At 45.1% G+C, this 20,138-nt stretch overlaps 1 protein-coding gene across 1 annotated transcript; it reads right to left on the bottom strand.

Annotated features, from left to right (window-relative positions):
- Nucleotides 1-14,668: 14,668 nt before the first annotated feature.
- On the bottom strand, nt 14,669-19,794 carry LOC103081915 (5-hydroxytryptamine receptor 3C-like). Its single transcript, XM_082931453.1, is given in 9 exon segments — nt 14,669-14,911; nt 15,025-15,227; nt 15,407-15,614; nt 16,411-16,571; nt 16,755-16,921; nt 17,171-17,280; nt 17,746-17,790; nt 18,164-18,330; nt 19,728-19,794. Coding segments are annotated over 9 exon segments (1,371 nt in total).
- Nucleotides 19,795-20,138: the final 344 nt, after the last annotated feature.

Here is a 20,138-nt window from a genome sequence, read left to right as displayed (position 1 = left end):
TCCTTCTTTTGTGTTTCCTGCCTAGAGAAGTTCCTTTAGCATTTGTTGTAAAGCTGGTTTGGTGGTGCTGAATCCTTTTAATTTTTGCTTGTCTGTAAAGGTTTTAATGTCTCTGTCGAATCTGAATGAGATCCTTGTTGGGTAGAGTAATCTTGGTTGTAGATTTTTCCCTTTCATCACTTTAAATATGTCCTGCCATTCCCTTCTGGCTTGCAGAGTTTCTGCTGAAAGATCAGCTGTTATCCTTATGGGGATTCGCTTGTATGTTATTTGTTGCATTTCCCTTGCTGCTTTTAATATTTTTGCTTTGTATTTAATTTTTGATAGTTTGATTAATATGTGTCTTGACGTGTTTCTCCTTGGATTTATCCTGTATGGCATTCTCTGTGTTTCCTTGACTTGATTGACTATTTCCTTTCCTGTATTAGGGAAGTTTTCAACTATAATCTTTTCAAATATTTCCTCAGTCCCTTTATTTTTCTCTTCTTCTTCTGGAACCCCTATAATTCGAATGTTGGTGCGTTTAATGTTGTCCCAGAGGTCTCTGAGACTGTCCTCAATTCTTTTCATTTTTTTTCTTTATTTTGCTCTGCAGTAGTTATTTCCACTATTTTATCTTGCAGGTCACTTATCCGTTCTTCTGCCTCAGTTATTCCACTATTGATTCCTTCTAGAGAATTTTTAATTTCATTTATTGTGTTGTTCATCATTGTTTGTTTGCTCTTTAGTTCTTCTAGGCCCTTGTTAAACGTTTCTTGTATTTTCTCCATTCTATTTCTAAGATATTGGATAATCTTTACTATCGTTATTCTGAATGCTTTTTCAGGTAGACTGCCTATTTCCTCTTCATTTGTTTGGTCTGGTGGGTTTTTACCTTGCTCCATCATCTTCTGCATATTTCTTTGTCTTCTCATTTTGTTTAACAACTGTGTTTGGGGTCTCCTTTTTGCAGGCTGCAGGTTTGTAGTTCCCATTGTTTTTGGTGTCTGCCCCCAGTGGGTGAGGTTGGTTCAGTGGCTTGTGTAGGCTTCCTGGTGGAGGAGACTGGTGCCTGTGTTCTGGTGGTTGGGACTGGATCTTTTCTTTCTGGTGGGCAGGGCCACATCTTGTGGTGTGTTTTGGGGTGTCTGTGAACTTAGTATGATTTTAGGCAGCCTCTCTGCTAATGGGTGGGGTTGTGTTCCTGTCTTGCTAGTTGTTTGGCATAGGGTGTCCAGCACTGGAGCTTGTTGGCTGTTGGGTGGAGCTGGGTCTTAGTGTTGAGATGGAGATCTGTGGGAGAGCTCTCGCCGATTGATATTATGTGGGGCTGGGAAGTCTCTGGTGGTCCAATGTCCTGGACTCAGCTCTCCCACCTTGGAGGCTCAGGCTTGACACGAGGCCAGAGCACCAAGACCCTGTTAGCCGCACAGCTCAGAAGAAAAGGAAGAAAAAAATCAAATCAAATCAGATTAAAAATAATAATAATAATAAAATGTAAAAATAATAAAATAAAAAAAAAGAGAGCAACCAAACCAATAAACAAATCCACCAATGATAATAAGCACTAAAAGCTAAACTAAGATAAACATACAAATCAGAAACAAATCAGTCGCAGACCGCAAACCCCAAGTCTACAGTTGCTCCCAAAGTCCACTCCCTCCATTTTGGGAACATTCATTGTCTATTCAGGTGTTCCACAGATGCACGGTTCATCAGCTTGATTGTGGGGATTTAATCTGTTGCTCCCGAGGCTGCTGGGAGAAATTTCCCTTTCTCTTCTTTGTTCGAATAGCTCCTGGCGTTCAGCTTTGGTTTTGGCCCCGCCTCTGCGTGTAGGTCGCCCTCAGGCATCTGTTTCCTACCCAGACAGGAGGGGGTTAAAGCAGCGGATGAGTAGGTCTCTCTGGCTCTCTCAGGCCGGGGAGAGGGAGAGGTACAGTAGTCATAATTGGAATGCAGGGTGAGCCTGCAGTGGCAGAGGCCGGCATAAAGTTGCAACAGCCTGCGGCGCACCATGTATTCTCCCAGGGAAGTTGTCCCTGGATCTTGGGACCCTGGCAGTGGTGGGCTGCACAGGCTGCCGGGGGTGGGGTGTGGGTAGTGACCTGTGCTTGCACACAGACTTCTTGGTGGCAGCGGCAGCAGCCTTAGCGTTTCTTACCTGTCTCTGGGGTGCAAGCTGGTGGCCACGGCTCACGCTTGTCTCTGGAGCGTGCTTAGGTGGTGCTCTGCCTTCTGTGGGCACACGGGGAAGGAATCTCCTCTCCTCACATAACCCGAAACAATGATCTCTTGTCTCTTAGGCAGGTCCAGGCTTTTCCCCAGACTCCCTCCCGGCTAGCTGTGGTGCACTAGCCCCCTCAAGCTGTGTTCACACAGCCAACCCCAGTCCTCTCCCTGGGATCTGACCTCCGAAGCCCGAGCCTCAGCTCCCAGCCCCGACCTGTCCCCGTGGGTGAGCAGACAAGCCTCTCGGGCTGGTGAGTGCCGGTTGGGATGGATCCTCTGTGCGGGAATCTCTCCGCTTCACCCTCCGCACCCCTGTGGCTGCGCTCTCCTCCGTGGCTCTGAAGCTTCCCCCACCCCCACCCACCGTCTGCCCGCGAAGGGGCTTCCTAGTGTGTGGAGACCTTTCCTCCTTCACAGCTCCCTCCCAGAGGTGAGGTGACGTCCCTATTCTTTTGTCTCTGTTTTTCCTTTTTTCTTTTGCCCTACCCAGGTACGTGGGGAGTTTCTTGCCTTCTGGGAAGTCTGAGGTCTTCTGCCAGCGTTCAGTAGGTGTTCTGTAGGAGCTGTTCCACGTGTAGATGTGTTTCTGATGTATCTGTGGGGAGGAAGGTGATTTCCACGTCTTACTCCTCCGCCATCTTGAAGGTCCCCCCTATTGATCATCTTATTTAAAAATACCTAAAATGATGAATTAGGGACCATTTTCAAGTAAAACAATAAAAATCATAGTACTTAAAATAACCAGGGTTGCAGGTTTTCCAATGCTTATGGCTTCTTAACAAGCCATATAAGAATCACATAGTTTTTCAGCATGAACATTGGGTCTCTTTCTATCTTCAGAATTCTTTACGTGTACAGGGTACTTTTCACATTGGCCAGTCCTCCAACTCAGACAAATTAGTAAGCACCTGGAATGCTTGTTTAGGAGACATACTAGCTTAGGCTAGCTCTCACTTAGAGTTAATGCCAGGACAGAGTTCCTTGTTACAAATGTGGTTTGGACATCCCTCCTGGGTATGCCTGCCTCCTCCTTCTCTTCTCCACTAGGCTCTCAGATAGGGGAAGTTAGCTATATTTAGACAGAGCTGCAGTAGCTGGATTATCATTTTCTGGGCCCATTAGGAATAGTTGTCCTCAACATTCTCTGGAATATACTGGGGAGTCTCTAAGACTCCCATTTTAGCTCCGGATGCATGTCTCTCCTAAGCCAAGCTGTGGGCTTTCATGGTGACTCAGAACTAGGAGATGGTTCAGAAACTCTTAGCTGATTCAGGGGTCATTGTGGAAGGGTCAGGGACTTCCTCCACTCTCAGCTTTCTCTGGGCATCTTTGGAGCCTCCATCTTGGGTTCATATACCTTTAAGATTCTTGGGCACTCAGTCATGGCACCTAAAAAACAGCAGCTCTGAATTTGGGCTTTAGCTGCCTCCTTAGTCAAATATGGGGCCAGTTAGGACTCCTGTGAACCTGGGATTGCCTAGAGCAGAGTTTCTCAACCTCAGTACTGTTGGCATTTGGTGCTGGACAATCCTTTGTTTGGAGGACTGTCCTGTGCACTGTAAGATATTAAGCAGCATCTCTGGCCCACTAGATGCCAGTTCCATTCCCCACCCCAGTCATAACCTTAATAATGTCTGCAGACATTGCCAAAGGTCCATTTGGGGGTAAAATATCCCACAGCCTGAGCACTGGCAACTTGGATTCCTAGAGATTTAAATTTTCTTTTTCTTTTTTTTTAGTTCCCTGACCAGGGGTCAAACCTGGGCTCTAGCAGTGAAAGCACTGAGTCCTAACCACTGGACTGCAAAGGAATTCCCAACACTTAAAAAAAAAAAAAATCCCACATGATTATAGGATGGTCACTGTGTCCTCTCCTCTCATTCCTTGTCCTGACTGGCTGGGCAATTTCTGGCCTATCTTCATGGAACTCCCAGCATGTACAGTGAGCCGACACTTGCACATCCTTTTCGGGCTTCTTAGTATTGGTGTCTGGTGTCTCCATGGCTGTACTCTGGGGAATCAGGAATAGGCAGGTTGGGCACTAGATTCCCTATGGCTTTGGATATCAAGGCCAGAGGCACAGACACTGGATTTAGAAGCCCAGGTGAGAAACAGTGTCTGAGGCTCAGAGGCTCCAGCACCCAGGTCAGTCAGCAGGGTCTGTGTGAGTAGCCTTGAGAGCCTTCTCTCCTCCAAGATGAGGGCAGGTATCACCTTCATCCTGATTCTTCAGCCCTATGCAGACACTAGATGGTAAAGAATCTCTCTGGAGACTGTATAGTACCATCGAAGCCCCCGGGGTTCACATCCGGTCACCTCCTTAATGGTCTCACTCCTAGTCTGGCTTTTTCTAACTTATCCTCCACTGTGTAGGCTGTGTAATTTGAAATGCAGAGCTGACCATATCCTTCTTATACTTGAAATCTTTCACTGACTCCCGTTGTCTATAACAGTTATGTTAAGATTGCTGAATCTGAGAATTTGTATTTTCAACAAGTTTTGCAGGTGCTGCTGCAGCTACTCATCCTGGGACGACACTTAGAGAACCACTGGCTTATAGGATGAAATCTCACTCCTTAGCATGATGTAAAGTACTCTCTGACTTAAGTCCCACCTATCTCTCCATCATTTTGCTTTGGATTTTATTTTATTTTTTAATATTTATTTGTTTATCTGGTTGCACCAGGTCTTAGTTGCAGCATTTGGGATCTTTAGTTGCGGCATGTGGGATCTTTTTTAGTTGCAGCATGCGGGATCTAGTTCCCTGACCAGGGATCCAATCTGGGCCCCCTGCATGGGGAGCACAGAGTTTTAAACACTGGACCACCAGGGAAGTCCCACTTTTGATTTTACGTTATAAAAGAGTTGTTCTTATCTTTAGTATGTATCAGAATTACCTAATGTGCCTTACCCTCACCACTCTGGCCCTAAATCTGAATCTTAGCCCCAAAGCAGAATTGCAAGCAACAGTGCTCAGGAATTTACATTTTAAACTAGATCCACAGCTGATTCTAATGCATGTGGATCTTGGACTATACAGGGAGAAACACTACATACTAAGTAGCACCTCAACATCCAGTATGTGATTTTATTTCTCCACATTCCCTCAACCTAAAATACACATTCTACCATTGATCTCTTGTCCCACTAATAAATTCTTAAAGATTCAGCTCAACTCAAGTATCTAGTCTTCTGTGAAGCCTTCCTCAATCTCTCTCTCTCTCCTTCTCTCTTTCTGTCTCTTATACAAACACACACACACACACACACATGCACACTTGTGTATGTGCTGCTGAATGCTGTTGTGACCCTTACACTGGAAACATCTCTTTACATGTGTGTCTCTCCTCCTGCTCTGTAATTTCAGGGAGAGACGGAAACATTTTTTTTTTTGGTCCCCCAGTGTGTGGCATACAGCAGTAAGTAGTCAATAAATGCTTTTCAATTGAAATGTAGTTGATTTACAATATTACAATATTACTTTCAGGTGTACAACATAGTAATTAAATATTTTGATAGATTATACTCCATTTAAAACACTATAAAATATTGGCTATATTTCCTGTGCTGTACAATACATCCTTGTAGCTTATTTATTTTATGCATAATAGTTTATACCTCTTAATCCCCTATCCCTATCTTACCCCTCCCACCTTCCCTCTCCTCACTGGTAACCACTACTTTGTTCTCTATATCTGTGAGTCTGTTTCTGTTTTGTTACATTCATTTGTTTGTTTTTTTAGATTTCCCATGTAAATGATAACATACAATATTTGTCTTTGTCTGACTTATTTCACTAAATATAATACCATCTAGGTCCATCCATGTTGTTGCAAATGGCAGAATTTCATTCTTTTTTGTGGCTGAGTAGTATTCCATTACATATATATTATATATGGTATTATAGTTGTATTCCATCATACCTCTATATCTATATCTTTATATCTATCTCCCATCTTCTTTATCCATTCCTCTGCTGATAGACACTTAGGTTGCTTCCATGTCTTGGCTATTGTAAGTAATGCTGCAGTGAACATTGGGTTCATGAATCATTTCAAATTAATGTTTTCATTTTCTTCTGATATATACCCAGGAGTAGAATTTCTGGATCATACAGTAGTTCTATTCTTAATTTTTTGAGGAATCTCCATACTGTTTTCCATAGTGGCTGCACCAATTTACATTCCCACAAACGGTGTACTAGGATTCCCTTTTGTCTATATCCTCACCAACATCTGTTATTTGTAGACTTTTTGATGATAGCCCTTCTGACAGTGGGAGGTGATATTTCATTGTGGTTTTGATCTGCATTTCTCTGATGATTAGTGATAAGGGTTTAATATCCAAAATATTTAAACAACACATACAACTCAATATCAAAAAAAACAGACAACCCAATTAAAAATGGACAGAAGACCTGAATAGACATTGTTCCAGAGAAGATATACAGATGCCCAGCAGGCATGAAAAGATGCTCAATAAATTTTAAATATCTGGCCTGTCAGTTTACCATGGATGGGGAGAGAGGTGAAGGCACCTTTGCAGATGTAAGAAAGGTGATTGGGATCCTCATGGGAGTCCTGAGGCCATATCAGACAAGTTACCTGCTGTTCCTCTGGTGTGGCTGAGGTGTGGGCCTCCACCTTGGGTGCAGTTTGGTGGAGCTGGGGTTTGGCAGAGGCACAGCAGCCTCCAGAGGGCTGGAACCAGGGCCCAGCCTTTTATTTCTGACTGTCCCCTCTAAGTTTCCAGTGAAGACCATGCTCAGAACGGCCTAACTGGGGCTACCATTTATTTATTTATTTATTTATTTTTGTTTATTGCTTTTATTCATTATTTTTTTTCACATCTTTATTGGAGTATAATTGCTTTACAATGTTGTGTTAGTTTCTGCTGTATAACAAAGTGAATCAGCTATATGTATACATATATCCCCATATCCCCTCCCTCTTGAGCCTCCCTCCCACCTTCCCTATCCCACCCCTCTAGGTGGTCACAAAGCACCGAGCTGATCTCCCTGTGCTGTGCAGCTGCTTCCCACTAGCTATCCGTTTTACATTTGGTAGTGTATATATGTCAATGCTACTCTCTCACTTCATCCCAGCTTCCCCTTCCCCCGCACCCCCCGTGACCTCAAATCCGTTCTCTACGTCTGCGTCTTTATTCCTGCCCTGCCACTGGGTTCATCAGTACTGCTTTTTTAGATTCCATATATATGTGTTAGCATACGGTATTTGTTTTACTCTTTCTGACTTACTTCTTCACTCTGTATGACAGACTCTGGGTCCATCCACCTCACCACCAAAAACTCAATTTTGTTCCTTTTTATGGCTAATATTCCACGGTATATATGTGCCACACCTTCTTTATCCATTCATCTGTTGATGGACATTTATGTTGCTTCCATGTCCTGGCTATTGTAAATAGTGCTGCAATGAACATTGGGGTACATGTCTCTTTTTGAATTATAGTTTTCTCAGGGCATATGGCCAGCAGTGGGATTGCTGGGTCATATGGTAGTTCTATTTTTAGTTTTTTAAGGAACCACCATACTGTTCTCCATAGTGGCTGTATCAATTTACATTCCCACCAACAGTGCAAGAGGGTTCCCTTTTTTCCACACCCTCTCCAGCATTTGTTGTTTGTAGATTTTCTTATGATACCCATTCCACCTGGTGTGAGGTGATACCTCACTGTAGTTTTGATTTGCATTTCTCTAATAATTAGTGACGTTGAGCAGCTTTTCATGTGCTCTTGGCCATCTGTATGTCTTCTTTGGAGAAATGTTTATTTAGGTCTTCTGCCCATTTTTGGATTGGGTTGTTTCTTTTTTTAATATTGAGCTGCATGAGCTGTTTATATATTTTGGAGATTAATCCTTTTTCCGTTGATTCGTTTGCAAATATTTTCTCCCATTCTGAGGGTTGTCTTTTCATCTTGTTTGTAGTTTCCTTTGCTTTGCAAAAGCTTTTATGTTTCATTAGGTCCCATTTGTTTATTTTTGTTTTTATTTCCATTACTCTAGGAGGTGGGTCAAAAAAGATCTTGCTGTGATTTATGTCGAAGAGTGTTCTTCCTATGTTTTCCTCTAAGAGTTTGATAGTGTCTGGCCTTACATTTAGGTCTTTAATCCATTTTGAGTTTATTTTTGTGTATGGTGTTAGGGAGTGTTCTAACTTCATTCTTTTACATGTAGCTGTCCAGTTTTCCCAGCACCACTTATTGAAGAGGCTGTCTTTTCTCCGTTGTACATTCTTACCTCCTTTGTCAAAGATAAGGTGACCTTATGTGCATGGGTTTATCTCTGGGCTTTCTATCCTGTTCCATTGATCTATATTTGTTTTTGTGCCATTACCATACTGTTTTGATTACTGTAGCTTTGTAGTATAGTCTGAAGTCAGGGAGCCTGATTCCTCCAGCTCCGTTTTTCTTCCTCAAGGTTGCTTTGGCTGTTTGGGGTCTTTTGTGTTTCCATACAAATTGTAAAATTCTTGTTCTAGTTCTGTGAAAAATGTCATTGGTAATTTGATAGGGATTGCATTGAACCTGTAGATTGCTTTGCTACCATTTACTGAGTTTGTGCCATGTGCTCTATACTGTGTTATGTACTTTACATACAGTGTTCATATCCTCACAGCTGCTTTGAGAGGTCAGCACTATTACTCCCAATTTTACAGATTAGAAAACTGAGGTATAGAGAGGTGAAAAAAATCTAAATCTTGCTCAGTGCCCATCCAGGTGGATATTGGTAGAATCTAGATTCAAACCCAGGCCAGTCTAGTTCCATTGTTCTTTCCTTGCTCTTTTCATTACTCTATAGCTGGGGAGTCTTGTGGACGAGATTATTAAGCCCCTAGGTTTCCACAAATGAAATCCTTTGGCCTAGACAACGTTTGGCTCCAAAGGTAAACAGTAGGGACAGGAGCTGTAGTTTTGCAAGTCAGATACCAGCACCTTTCACCTTAGCTTATATTCCAAAGGGGATCACACTACATGGCCCTCTGGTGGCCCCATTCGTCTGGGATCCTGAGGGATCAGATTTGGGAATATAGCTGTAACCTGGCAAGGGCAGAATTAGCTGGTAGAGGAGGGAGGGTAAGTGAAGGCCGTTCTTTTGCAGCCCTGATGGATGGCAATCACATACAGAGGGCATTGGCCAGGGCTAAGGATCCAGGAGCATGGAGGCAGCCAAAACATCTAAACTGCAGGGTGAGTCACTAGCTGAAGTCAGGTTGGCTATGGTGCCTGGAACAGAAAGAGGGACGGTCCTGGGACTCCTCAGAGGCACCTGGGAAAAGAGACCAAGACAACCACTCAGCTGTGGCTGCCACTTTAACAGGCTTGAATTCTCTTGAAGTGTGACAACCCCATACTTATCACTTCACTTTTCTCCACTTCATTCTTCTCATCTAAAAAATGAGGGGGTTGTGCTAGAAAGTCTATAATTCTTTATGTCTAGTGCCTCCCACCTAGATGTCGATTTTGCACTCTAGGTGTCAGTCTGCATGATGAAAATATGCTCTCTATAGTATCACATTGGGCTTTCTAGTTTCTCTAAGCCTAAAAATGGTTTTTTAAATCCATGTTTTAAAAATAATTTAATCTGGGACTTCCCTGGTGGTGCAGTGGTTAAGAACTCACCTGCCAATGCAGGGGACACGGGTTCGAGCCCTGGTCCGGGAAGATTTCACATGCCGCGGAGCAACTAAGCCTGTGCGCCACAACTATTGAGCCTGCACTCTAGAGCCTGCGAGCCACAACTACTGAGCCTGTGTGCCACAACTACTGAAGCCTGCATGCCCAGAGTCCGTGCTCCGAAACAAGAGAAGCCACTGCAGCGAGAAGCCTGCGCACCGCAACAAAGAGTAGCCCCCACTTGCCGCAACTAGAGAAAGCCTGCGTGCAGCAACGAAGACCCAACACAGCCAAAAATAAATAAATTAATTAATTAATTAAAAAAATTTTAATCTGTGTTATTGGCTCCATTTCACAAATGAAGACATTTAAACTTGTAAGGTTAAGCCACTTGTACAAGTAATGGAATCAAATTAGGGCTGCCAGATCCCAAAGTCTCTATACTATGCTATTTTTTCCCCTGCTATATAGAAGAACCAGTGCCAATCGATGATTAAATAAGAGAGTTTATCAAAGGGAGAGTCATAAATTGGAGAGGAGGAAAAGGATAGGCTTGAAATGAATTCCGTGCCTTCATATCCTGGAATGGGTCTTCAAGAAGAGGAGAGAGAGGCACAGACAATAATGAGATAATACACTTTAATGCTGTGTTAATATGGAACCAAAATAATATGTAGAGAATGTGGAGAAGTACTGCTTATAATGGTTTAGAGAAAAAGAAAGTGAACAAAAATGTGTGCAGGAACCAAAGGGTAGCAGTGCAGACGAGTGGGCGGTGAGGAGCTGTTGGCAGAAACAGGCCATCAAATGCAAGATGGCCCAGGCTGGACCAGTTGCCTGTCAGCAGATTTTCCTAAAGAGGTCATAAATTACCTTGCAAAGCCCTTTCAAAGCTTTGCCACCTAACAAGAGGAAAGTCATTAGCACAAAGTGTGCTTATCATATGATTCTGTTATAGATGGAATAGAAAGACAGCTACCACATTTGTTAATTTTCTGGGAGCTCTCTGATTTCAAAGGTTCTGTATGATTATCCAGTGTGTGTTAAGATCACATGTTCAGATTTTGATTTTGGAAAAAATAAAATCACTATAATTATATCATGCCTTCTTTTACTGAAAGGAGATTTAGTATCTTAATCCATATGTCAAAAAAGATAAAGTGCATATTTACTATTCAAATAAAACATAAAGCTATGTAATGGAAAAAATGTGAAGAAAATAAGTAGAGAAATATGTACTGTGACGATCGGTGGAAAAAACAAAATGATGCAAATGGACCTCACATAATTTTAGAACCTCTTGAAATCTGGGTAAGTGAGCTACTCAGCAAAGTCAAGGATGAGTATCCAGGTGAGGTGACTGTCTCAGGATAGGGCATAGGAGTGGAACATCCAAAAGTATCTGGCAATAGATATCAGCAGCAAAAAGCTAAATCCATAGAGAATACAAAGGAAAGAGGGATTGCCCAGATCAGATTTGGGGAAATATATACTCCAGAAAGCAGTGGAGAAAGTACAGGTAGTGGACTTGGGTGTTATGACTTATGATGAGGGTGGGCGGGAGGGGTGAGGAGTAGAAAAAACTGAGGGAGGGAGTAAAAGGAAATTGAAAAGAAAGTTTGTCTTAGGGGCCCTGGTCAGAGACTTGCGCTTCCTGTTTTAATTCTCCTATAGCGTTAGCAGATGAAGACTTGAAGTGGGGGCTTCCCTGGTGGTTCAGTGGCCGACTCCGTGCTCCCAATGCAGGGGGCCCGGGTTCAATCCCTGTTCAGGGAACTAGATCCCACAAGCCGCAACTGAAGAGTCCACATGCCGCAACTAAAGATACTGCATGCCTCAACTAAGATCCTGCATGCCGCAATGAAGATCCCACATGTCACAACCCGGTGCAGCCAAATAAATAAATAAATATTAAAAAAAAAAAAAAGACTTGAAGTGGATTGATGTCTCAACACGGGACTCCTGGAGAACCTGTCTGGTTTCATCCTCAGTCTGGAGGGCTGTGTGGCAGAGGCTGAGTCCCGTGTCTTGAGCCAGCTTCCTCGGTTCAAACTGCAGCTCTGTCACCTGACTAGCTGTGGAAACTTGGGAGACAGCTCAGTGGCCATCACTGCACTTCCCTGTGCTTCATTTTCTCATTAATTTCATTTCATTTATTTGAACATATAAAATGGGGATAATAATGTAAAACCACAGTTTTATAACCTAAAGGGCTTTGAAAACCAAATTATTTTTCATAAATTATTTGGTGGCAAAGCCTGACATGAACAGTTGTGAGTCTGGCTGTAGTTTCATTTTTGCTACCTAGTGTGAATATTCATAGATTTCACTGCAGAAATACTAATTGTGTTTGATTAGAGGGTGCTACTCCATAGCTGACTTGGGGTGTTAGTAACATATAGTACATGCATGATTGTTACCTTCTTAAAATCTGAAAAATTCCACATTTGGCTCCAAGGTAGGTGTGGATCTGTAGTTCTTGCTTCATAGGGTTACCATAAGGATTAAGTGTGCTTATTCATATAAAGCACTTAGAAAAGTGCCTGTCACATATTAATAACTAAATAAATGTTGGTTATTATTATACCTATACTGTGTCCTTTCTAAAGGCCCACTTTGTAGAAAGCTGTGAGTTGAGGAACTGCCAAAATAATAACAGATATCCAAAATAATAACAGACATGCTCATTTATTTAGGTGAATGTCAGGGCTCCTGATAGAAGCTTAGCTAGATCTTTGACATGCCTGGAGGGCTGGTGATGGTGAAGGGAGTGTTTGACAAGGTTCTAGAAACCAAAGAGCCAAAGACCTTCCTGGATTTAAAAAAAAAAAAAAAAAAAAAAAGCAGAGAAAAAGGAGAATTAAGGGGCACAAGTTTAATTGGAAGACCAGGAGCCTGAGTGAAAGGAGCCATTCAGAGTATAGCAGTGTACTTCTGCCTATGCCCAGATTCCCATGGACTTCTGCCTGAGTCCCAGCAGAAGGGGACTGCAAGGAAAGAGCAAGTTACAGCTTGGTCCTGGTGACTCAGCATCCAGTGCGAACATCTGCACTGTGAGTTCAGCCTTCCAGGGGCCTGGGCTCTGAGAAGGCAGAAGCTCCTGCAGCGAACACTGGGATGGGACCTCAGGCCCACACCACCAGCAGCAGCACTTCTAGTGGACATTGGCAGCCTTGCCACCCTTTGGTGACCTTGCTACCAGTGACCAGAGGAAGCCAAAGGAGTTTGAGGAATAGCAGTGGAGAGGAGGAACCAAGGAAATATACTTTAGTGAACAATATTGTGACTTTCTTTTTACTCCTAGCCTGTTATAACCTGGGAAATTTAGGCTTCAGATAGACAGTAGTAGAATAAACTAAAGAAAGGAAAATAGGGCTTCCCTGGTGGCGCAGTGGTTGAGAGTCCGCCTGCCGATGCAGGGGATACGGGTTCATGCCCCAGTCCGGGAAGATTCCACATGCCACGGAGCGGCTGGGCCCGTGAGCCATGGCCGCTGAGCCTGCGCGTCCGGAGCCTGTGCTCCGCAATGGGAGAGGCCACAACAGTGAGAGGCCCGCGTACAGCAAAAAAAAAAGGAAAATAAATGGTTGCTAAAAACGAAAGATTGTGTTCAAGTTGTAATTAAGTTGCTCTCGAATCTGTACTTTTCTGAACCTGGTGTCCAGCAAATCATGCCACAGCTCTGGTGTACAGTGATACAGTGGGGTCTCCACTTCCCCCAAGAAGCTATTGGAAATAATGGGCCAAGAGACAAAGACTTTCAAAATGATAAGGCAAGTGCCAGGAAGGGGAATTTTCCAGTTCATATGGAGGCATTTGTGTTACTCCCAAGTAAAGCAGATGCCATTTTCAAATGTGCTCTCCTTGACCCAATGTTCTTTTCTTAGCATGATTAGGGACAGATCAACTCTAATTGCAACACAGACAGCAGAATTCGGGATTATGTTAACACTCTAAGTGTTTAATGATGAATGAGTCATATGTCAGGCTGTGACAAAAGGCTTCACTCTTTAAACAAAGATGCCTGGTTCTGGCACATTATTAATTTCTGAAGCTTAAATCCGGGATAACTGGATTTAGGAGGTTAATCCCTATTTCATTATAATTCCTTGTAATAGATTTTGGCCTCTTCTCTCCCCTCTCCCCACTTTCACATGTTGCCTAATAGACTTAAAAAACAAACAAACAAACAAGAAAATCCTTCTTACTTTGGTAATGAGAAGTTTCTGCAAGAAGACTCTCAACCTCAAAGGTTTTTTTTGTTTTTTGTTTTTGGCGGTATGTGGGCCTCTCACCGTTGTGGCCTCTCCCATTGCGGAGCACAGGCTCCGGACGCACAGGCTCGACGGCCATGGCTCACGGGCCCAGGCGCTCCGCGGCATGTGGGATCCTCCCGGACCGGGGCACGAATCCATGTCCCCTGCATCAGCAGGCGGACTCTCAACCACTGTGCCACCAGGGAAGCCCAACCTCAAGGGTTTTGAAACTATAGTATACTGCAGAGAAGAGCCAGTGCTTTCTGCAGAGGGGTTTATTGGAGGAGATTCGATCAAGGAAGTATTCCAAGAACCTGAATCCTGAGGAGCCAGGCAGGCAGGATTCGTGGGAGGGCTGAGGGGAGCTGATGGCGTGCAGGAGCAAGGACCTGACTCAGGAGAGCTTAGGAGACCATTCAGGTCTGGTCTGAAACTGAACAGAAGGGCTGGGTTGAAAACAAGGTGGTTGCCAGGGCTGTAAGGTGGGATTTGAACAGGAATGAGAGCCTGGCTGGTTCCTGGAGGCAAGAGAAGCTCTTGCCTGGAGCTTGCAGGTGGGCATCTGCCTAGGTGTTCCAGAGGATGATGACCGTGACAATGGAGGGGGCCAGGAAGAGCAGGTAGAGGCTGAAGAGCAGGGTGTCCATCATGTGGCTGAACTGCATCCACAGGCTGACCGAGCGCTGCTTCTGAGCCTCGTCCTCCTGCTGGGCCCTCGCTGACCCAGGGCACCCATTTAGCTCTGCCTCTCTGGGACCTGGCGCCTTCCCCGCCAACTCCACGGGCTCCTTCACACCTATGGAGAGACACTCAGCTGTGGGCTGCCAAAGTCAGCTGGGGGGTTGTGGGGGCAGGAAGGAGGTGGGAGCAGAGAAGGGGAGGTGATGGGAGAGGACGCATGGGCAGTGCTGATTTCCCTCACTGAGGCCCAGGCCCAGGCCCGTGTTCCCTTCTGGGGCGCAGCGGGGCAGTGTTTCCTTGGGTTGGTGCAGTGTAGAAGCAGGGAACGGAGGCAGCGAGGCCTGGGTGGGGGCTGGGTGGTGGCCAGATGCAGCAGGTAGGTGATGAAGATGCTCTCCAGCAGGCGGACCACCATCAGTGACAGACACAGGGCAAAGTAGACACCTGGAGGGAGGTTGGGCCTGCCTGAGGGCCAGAGGCACCAGCCAGGGACTTCTTGTTTCCTCTTTTCCTGGAGGGCCCATTGGCAGGGTCTCTTTTTACTCTGACCTGGTTTCGTTGGTCCCTCTCCCCACTCCACCCCCACCTTGCTTTTCTTCTCCTGGTGGCGGGAGGGGCCATACTGATGAGGGAGGTGCCACTGGCAGGGAGTAAGTCATTCAACGTCATGAGCAGAAAGACGTTGTAGCCCAGCAGGAGTGTCATCTTGAATGGGGCGCGGTTCTCACTTTCTGCCGGCAGGAAGAAGCTGAGGGCGTCGATGGCTATCAGAAAGCTCCTGGGCACCAGGAGGCTTATGACGTAGAGGCTGGGCCTGCACCTGATGGCCACCTGGAGGGGAGGGGAGGGGGAGGCAACTGAGAAGAAGCCTGGGAGGCTGCCAAGCCAGTTAAAAGCAAGAGTTGAGATTTGCTCCTTACTTTCTAGTAAGGAAACATTACCTCAAGTCCCTTTCTCTGTCCTGCCTCTCCAGCAAAGCCATCTTAATCACCACACTGCCTTTCCATGGTTTGATTCTACCATGCTGCTTACCATTGAAATGTATCTCATTCCTTCTTGGCCCAAAGTTCAACTTTCTCCACCTAAAATTTTATTACTACCAATGTGCTCTTAGCAGAATTGAGGGACCAGATTCTTAGGTATTGTGTGCATTGTATTTCTGCTTGCTTTCCTCATCAAGGTCTAATCTCTAGTGACTTTGCTGGTGGACATTTAAAACCAGGGGGAGGGAAAACAAGACAGAGCAGACATTTTGGGGTCACCAGGATTTGGAATCATAATATCCCTAAGACAGTGTTTCATAACTTTTCCATCACCTCTTTTAAAAAATAAATATAGAAATTCCTGCCCTCCAAAAAGTTCTGATAGCCCTGGCAGGGGGCGGAGGGTCATGCTCACTATAAATCACTGCCATGGGAGCTTTGTTTCTTCCTCGGGGAGGATCCATTCAATCAATATTTACTGAGTGCCAGGTACTGTTTTAGGTACTGGAGATTTATCAGTGAAAAAAGTGATAACAATTTCTGTGCCTGTGGAGCTTATTTTCTCGTGGGAGAGCTTACATTCTGGTGGAGGACATAAGCTATGCATCTAAGGAGAAGGTCTCATCCAGGGCCCCTGAGCTCACACAGAAGATGATTTGGTCATACTCATTGGTGCCCACAGGCACCTTCATCATTCTTTGGTGGATAGCCGGAAGTACCCGTTCCCCCTTGCTCCAAACGACGTGCTGTGATGTTTTCAAAATCTCCTGCACGTCCTCCTCCATGCCCAACACCATGTTCTGCACTGCAAAGGAGATCCAGGCAGCTCAGCTTCCCCCAGCGCTCCCAACCCCTTTGCCCAGACTGTTGGATTCCATACCACTTAGCTTTCACACCCCTTTCGGTGAGATTCCCTCACTGTTCCCAGCTTTCTATCCTCTTCTTCCCAAACCCTTTCTCTAGCTCTCAACATGTGAGCCTCACTCACCTGTGCAGATGAAAGAGCTGGAGGTGAGGGTGCAGTTCTGTTCATCAAAGGGGAAGTAGATGTCCAGGTTGCAGATGCTGGTCACCTGCGTTGGTTTACTGTATTCGATGTGACCATCACTGTTGACATAAGCCATGAGACCTGGAGGGGTCTGATCCATATCCATGCTGTGTATGAGGACAGGGAGGTGAGTGCTGTGGGTTCCCCATCAGACTTGGCCTTCTTGCTTTCTCAGGTCACCCATTCCTGTGCTCCAGCCCCACTCATCTGACCTCCCCTTCCACCTACTGCCATGTTTTGGGGGTTTCAGATGCTGCTTCTTTCTAAGGTGAGTCTTTGTGTGGCCCCTATTGGTTACTCATGCTCTTCCCTGGACATATGGTCTCCTTCTGGCTTTTTTCAGCCCCGATACTCACAACTCCTCGATGAAGATATCTGGAAGCCACAGGTTCTCAGTTGCCACGCTCAGCTTCCTGATGCCCCCACATTCCACTGGGTTCCACCTAAGGAATGGATTGTACCAGATCTAGAGGAAACGGTGGTGTGAGACAAACAGGGGGTGAAAACTGGTCTTAGTCTTCCTCTGTCTCTTGCACTTTACATTCCTTTTTTTACTCATTTCTTTACTCTCCCACCCTCTCTCTGGTGACAGCTGTCACAATGTCACTGACAAAGTTTTACTTGCTTCCACTTCCCCCTCAATGGTCTCAAGGGAGACCTTGAGCTTGGCTTTGGATTCCCTGTGTTGGAGCCACTTAAATATTGGTTTCTATGACCTTGGTTTATGCCACTTGCTCCCTGAGCCCCATCTCTGCCCTCCTTAAACTGGCAGAATAATCAGGAAGTTTTATGTTTTCATTATTGGCTGGTTCTGTATGAATTTGTCTAATTTGTGGGTATTCTCAGCTTTATCCATTTTAATCTGTGAAGTTGGACCTTGGAGTGGAAAAAGAGAGGTGTCATAACAAAGGGGAAGCTGAGTCTATCTTACCACATTTAGCCACAGGAATGATGTCATCAGTTAAAGATGTGTATCCTGGAAAAATAGTTTTCATCCAGGATCATTAATTTTATGAAGTCAGGTCCAGTGCCACCACCCACCCCTTACTCATTTCCAAGGCTGTTCTGTGTGGCAATTATGATGTTTTTCATAAGCCACTAAAAATGGTAGGTCATATAATCCAGGGTACATGAGAAATGCAAGTGAAAGCACCAGTATGAGAGTCCATTGGGATCATGTTTCTTGTGGCGTATTCCCAAAAAGGGAGAGCTTTTACCTGCAGTGATGTCATTGTAGCATTCCCTGTCATTCCTTCCTACCCCATAGACTGAGCTTTTAATTTTACAAAATCCAGTCAGGGACCCCACTGCTCACCACTAGACCATTACAGAGTTGGGTCAGGACTTACTCCTTCCAGGATGGCAGACAGGGTGAAGGAGATGTGGACATGAGTGGGGATGCTGAAGTTGGTGACTGGACAGAAGGTCTTTCTGTCAAACACTGCTTGGAAGGCAACGGGATCCACCCCATGCTGGTCGAATTCTGAGCAAGTGATGGTGAAATTGTCTCCTTTTCCTGTAGAGAGCAGAGACTGTGAAAGGAGTGCCAGTACTGGGGTCTGGGAAGTGTTTCTGCACAGAGAGATAACAGGGGTCATGGGAGAAATGTCTGGGCTCCTCCTTTCTGGACCAGGGAGCTTGGGCTGGGCTGGTAGGCAAATGGTGGAAGTTGATGTGGTGAGCTGAGTCAGGGCTCCATCCTCAATTCCATTGTCTCTCTCTCTATGCAAAACTTGTCTAAATGTGTATGCAAACTCAGTCCTGACCACCACTTTTTTTTTTTTTTTTTTTTTTTTTTTTTTTTGTTTAGCGGTACGTGGGCCTCTCACTGTTGTGGCCTCTCCCGCTGCGGGGCACAGGCTCCGGACGCGCAGGCTCAGCGGCCACGGCTCACGGGCCCAGCCGCTCCGCGGCATGTGGGATCTTCCCGGACCGGGGCACGAACCCGTATCCCCTGCATCGGCAGGCGGACTCTCAACCACTGCGCCGCCAGGGAAGCCCCTGACCACCACTTTTTATTGTCCTGTTGTGTTCTTAACAATCTCACCACAAACCTTTGTCCTGGAGCCATTTGGGTGAATGTCAGTGACAGATTTTGCAATCACGGTTCTCCTCCTCACTATATGAACAGGGCATAGATGGTCTTGAATTAATGATGAGAGAAATAATCAGGTAGGTAGTGAGCAATCTGTGAGACCTTAAGGAAGGAACCCCTTAAAGAAGGAACTCAGTTTTCAGTTTAATGGTATATATTGTGTCCTTGCTTTGTGCTGTAATTGTTCTCTTCTAAAACTCAGGACTCATCACCACTGAGACTATCTTAAAAAGAGTTCCTTGATACCCATCTTATACCCAAACCTTTTCTTGTCATACTTTGTGGGGCAGAAACAGAGAATGTATGTGGTAACATCTTCTGGTCGAGTCTGTTCTTATCTGTCTCTGATGTTGTCCTATCCCTCATTGCTTATTCTCAATAATGAACAAGAAATTACTCTAGACTGGGAAAATTGTACTAAAAAAGTTTCCCTCTTTCACAACAGAACTTCTCTTCTACCTCCTTCCCCTTGGCATCTTTCTTTTCATTTGCTTAAGGGAACTGAGAAAGAATTTTCTTCTTCTCAATGTCAGTTGATACCCAGGAACTGTGGAGTAGATTATATGCCTGGAAAGAGAATGACATGGGGAAAGGGAAGAGGCCCATAGATGTATGGGGAGTGGAGAAATAGATTAAGAGAGGCATCAACTAACTGTTTAGGACCCTAGAAAGAGCTACAAAGCTGTCAGTGTCATGAGTTTCCATTTTTACCAAAATGAACACCCAGTCATTGACTGTCTAGAAATAAAAATAAGCCTGGTCTCTCTGTTTCCCAGAAGTTATATGGATGCTGTGCTCCTACACTTGTCCCATCTTACCTTGAAGCAGCAGGTGGAGAATGAGGCAGAGGAAGAATCCTTCCCCATGGAGCCAACCTCCTTCCATCTTCCTCTCCTTGGCTCTTCTCTGGGGACTTAGTGATAATGTTGACCTTAAAAGACCACAGGCCGGGCTTCCCTGGTGGCGCAGTGCTTGAGAGTCCGCCTGCCGATGCAGGAGACGCGGGTTCGTGCCCCGTTTCGGGAAGATCCCACATGCCGCGGAGCGGCTGGGCCCGTGAGCCATGGCCGCTGAGCCTGCGCGTCCGGAGCCTGTGCTCCGCAAATGGGAGAGGCCACGACAGTGAGAGGCCCGCATAACGCAAGAAAAAAAAAAAAAGACCACAGGCCACACCTCAAGCCTTAGCTTTGAATAATTCAGGTGTCAGGTAGCGTTAGCCATCTCTCTAA

Source organism: Lipotes vexillifer, unplaced genomic scaffold (genome assembly GCF_000442215.2).
Source record: "Lipotes vexillifer unplaced genomic scaffold, Lipotes_vexillifer_v1.1 scaffold263, whole genome shotgun sequence".
Classification (NCBI taxonomy): domain Eukaryota; kingdom Metazoa; phylum Chordata; class Mammalia; order Artiodactyla; family Lipotidae; genus Lipotes; species Lipotes vexillifer.
Note: the sequence above shows the minus strand (reverse complement) of the source record. Positions and strands in the feature narration are given on the sequence as shown.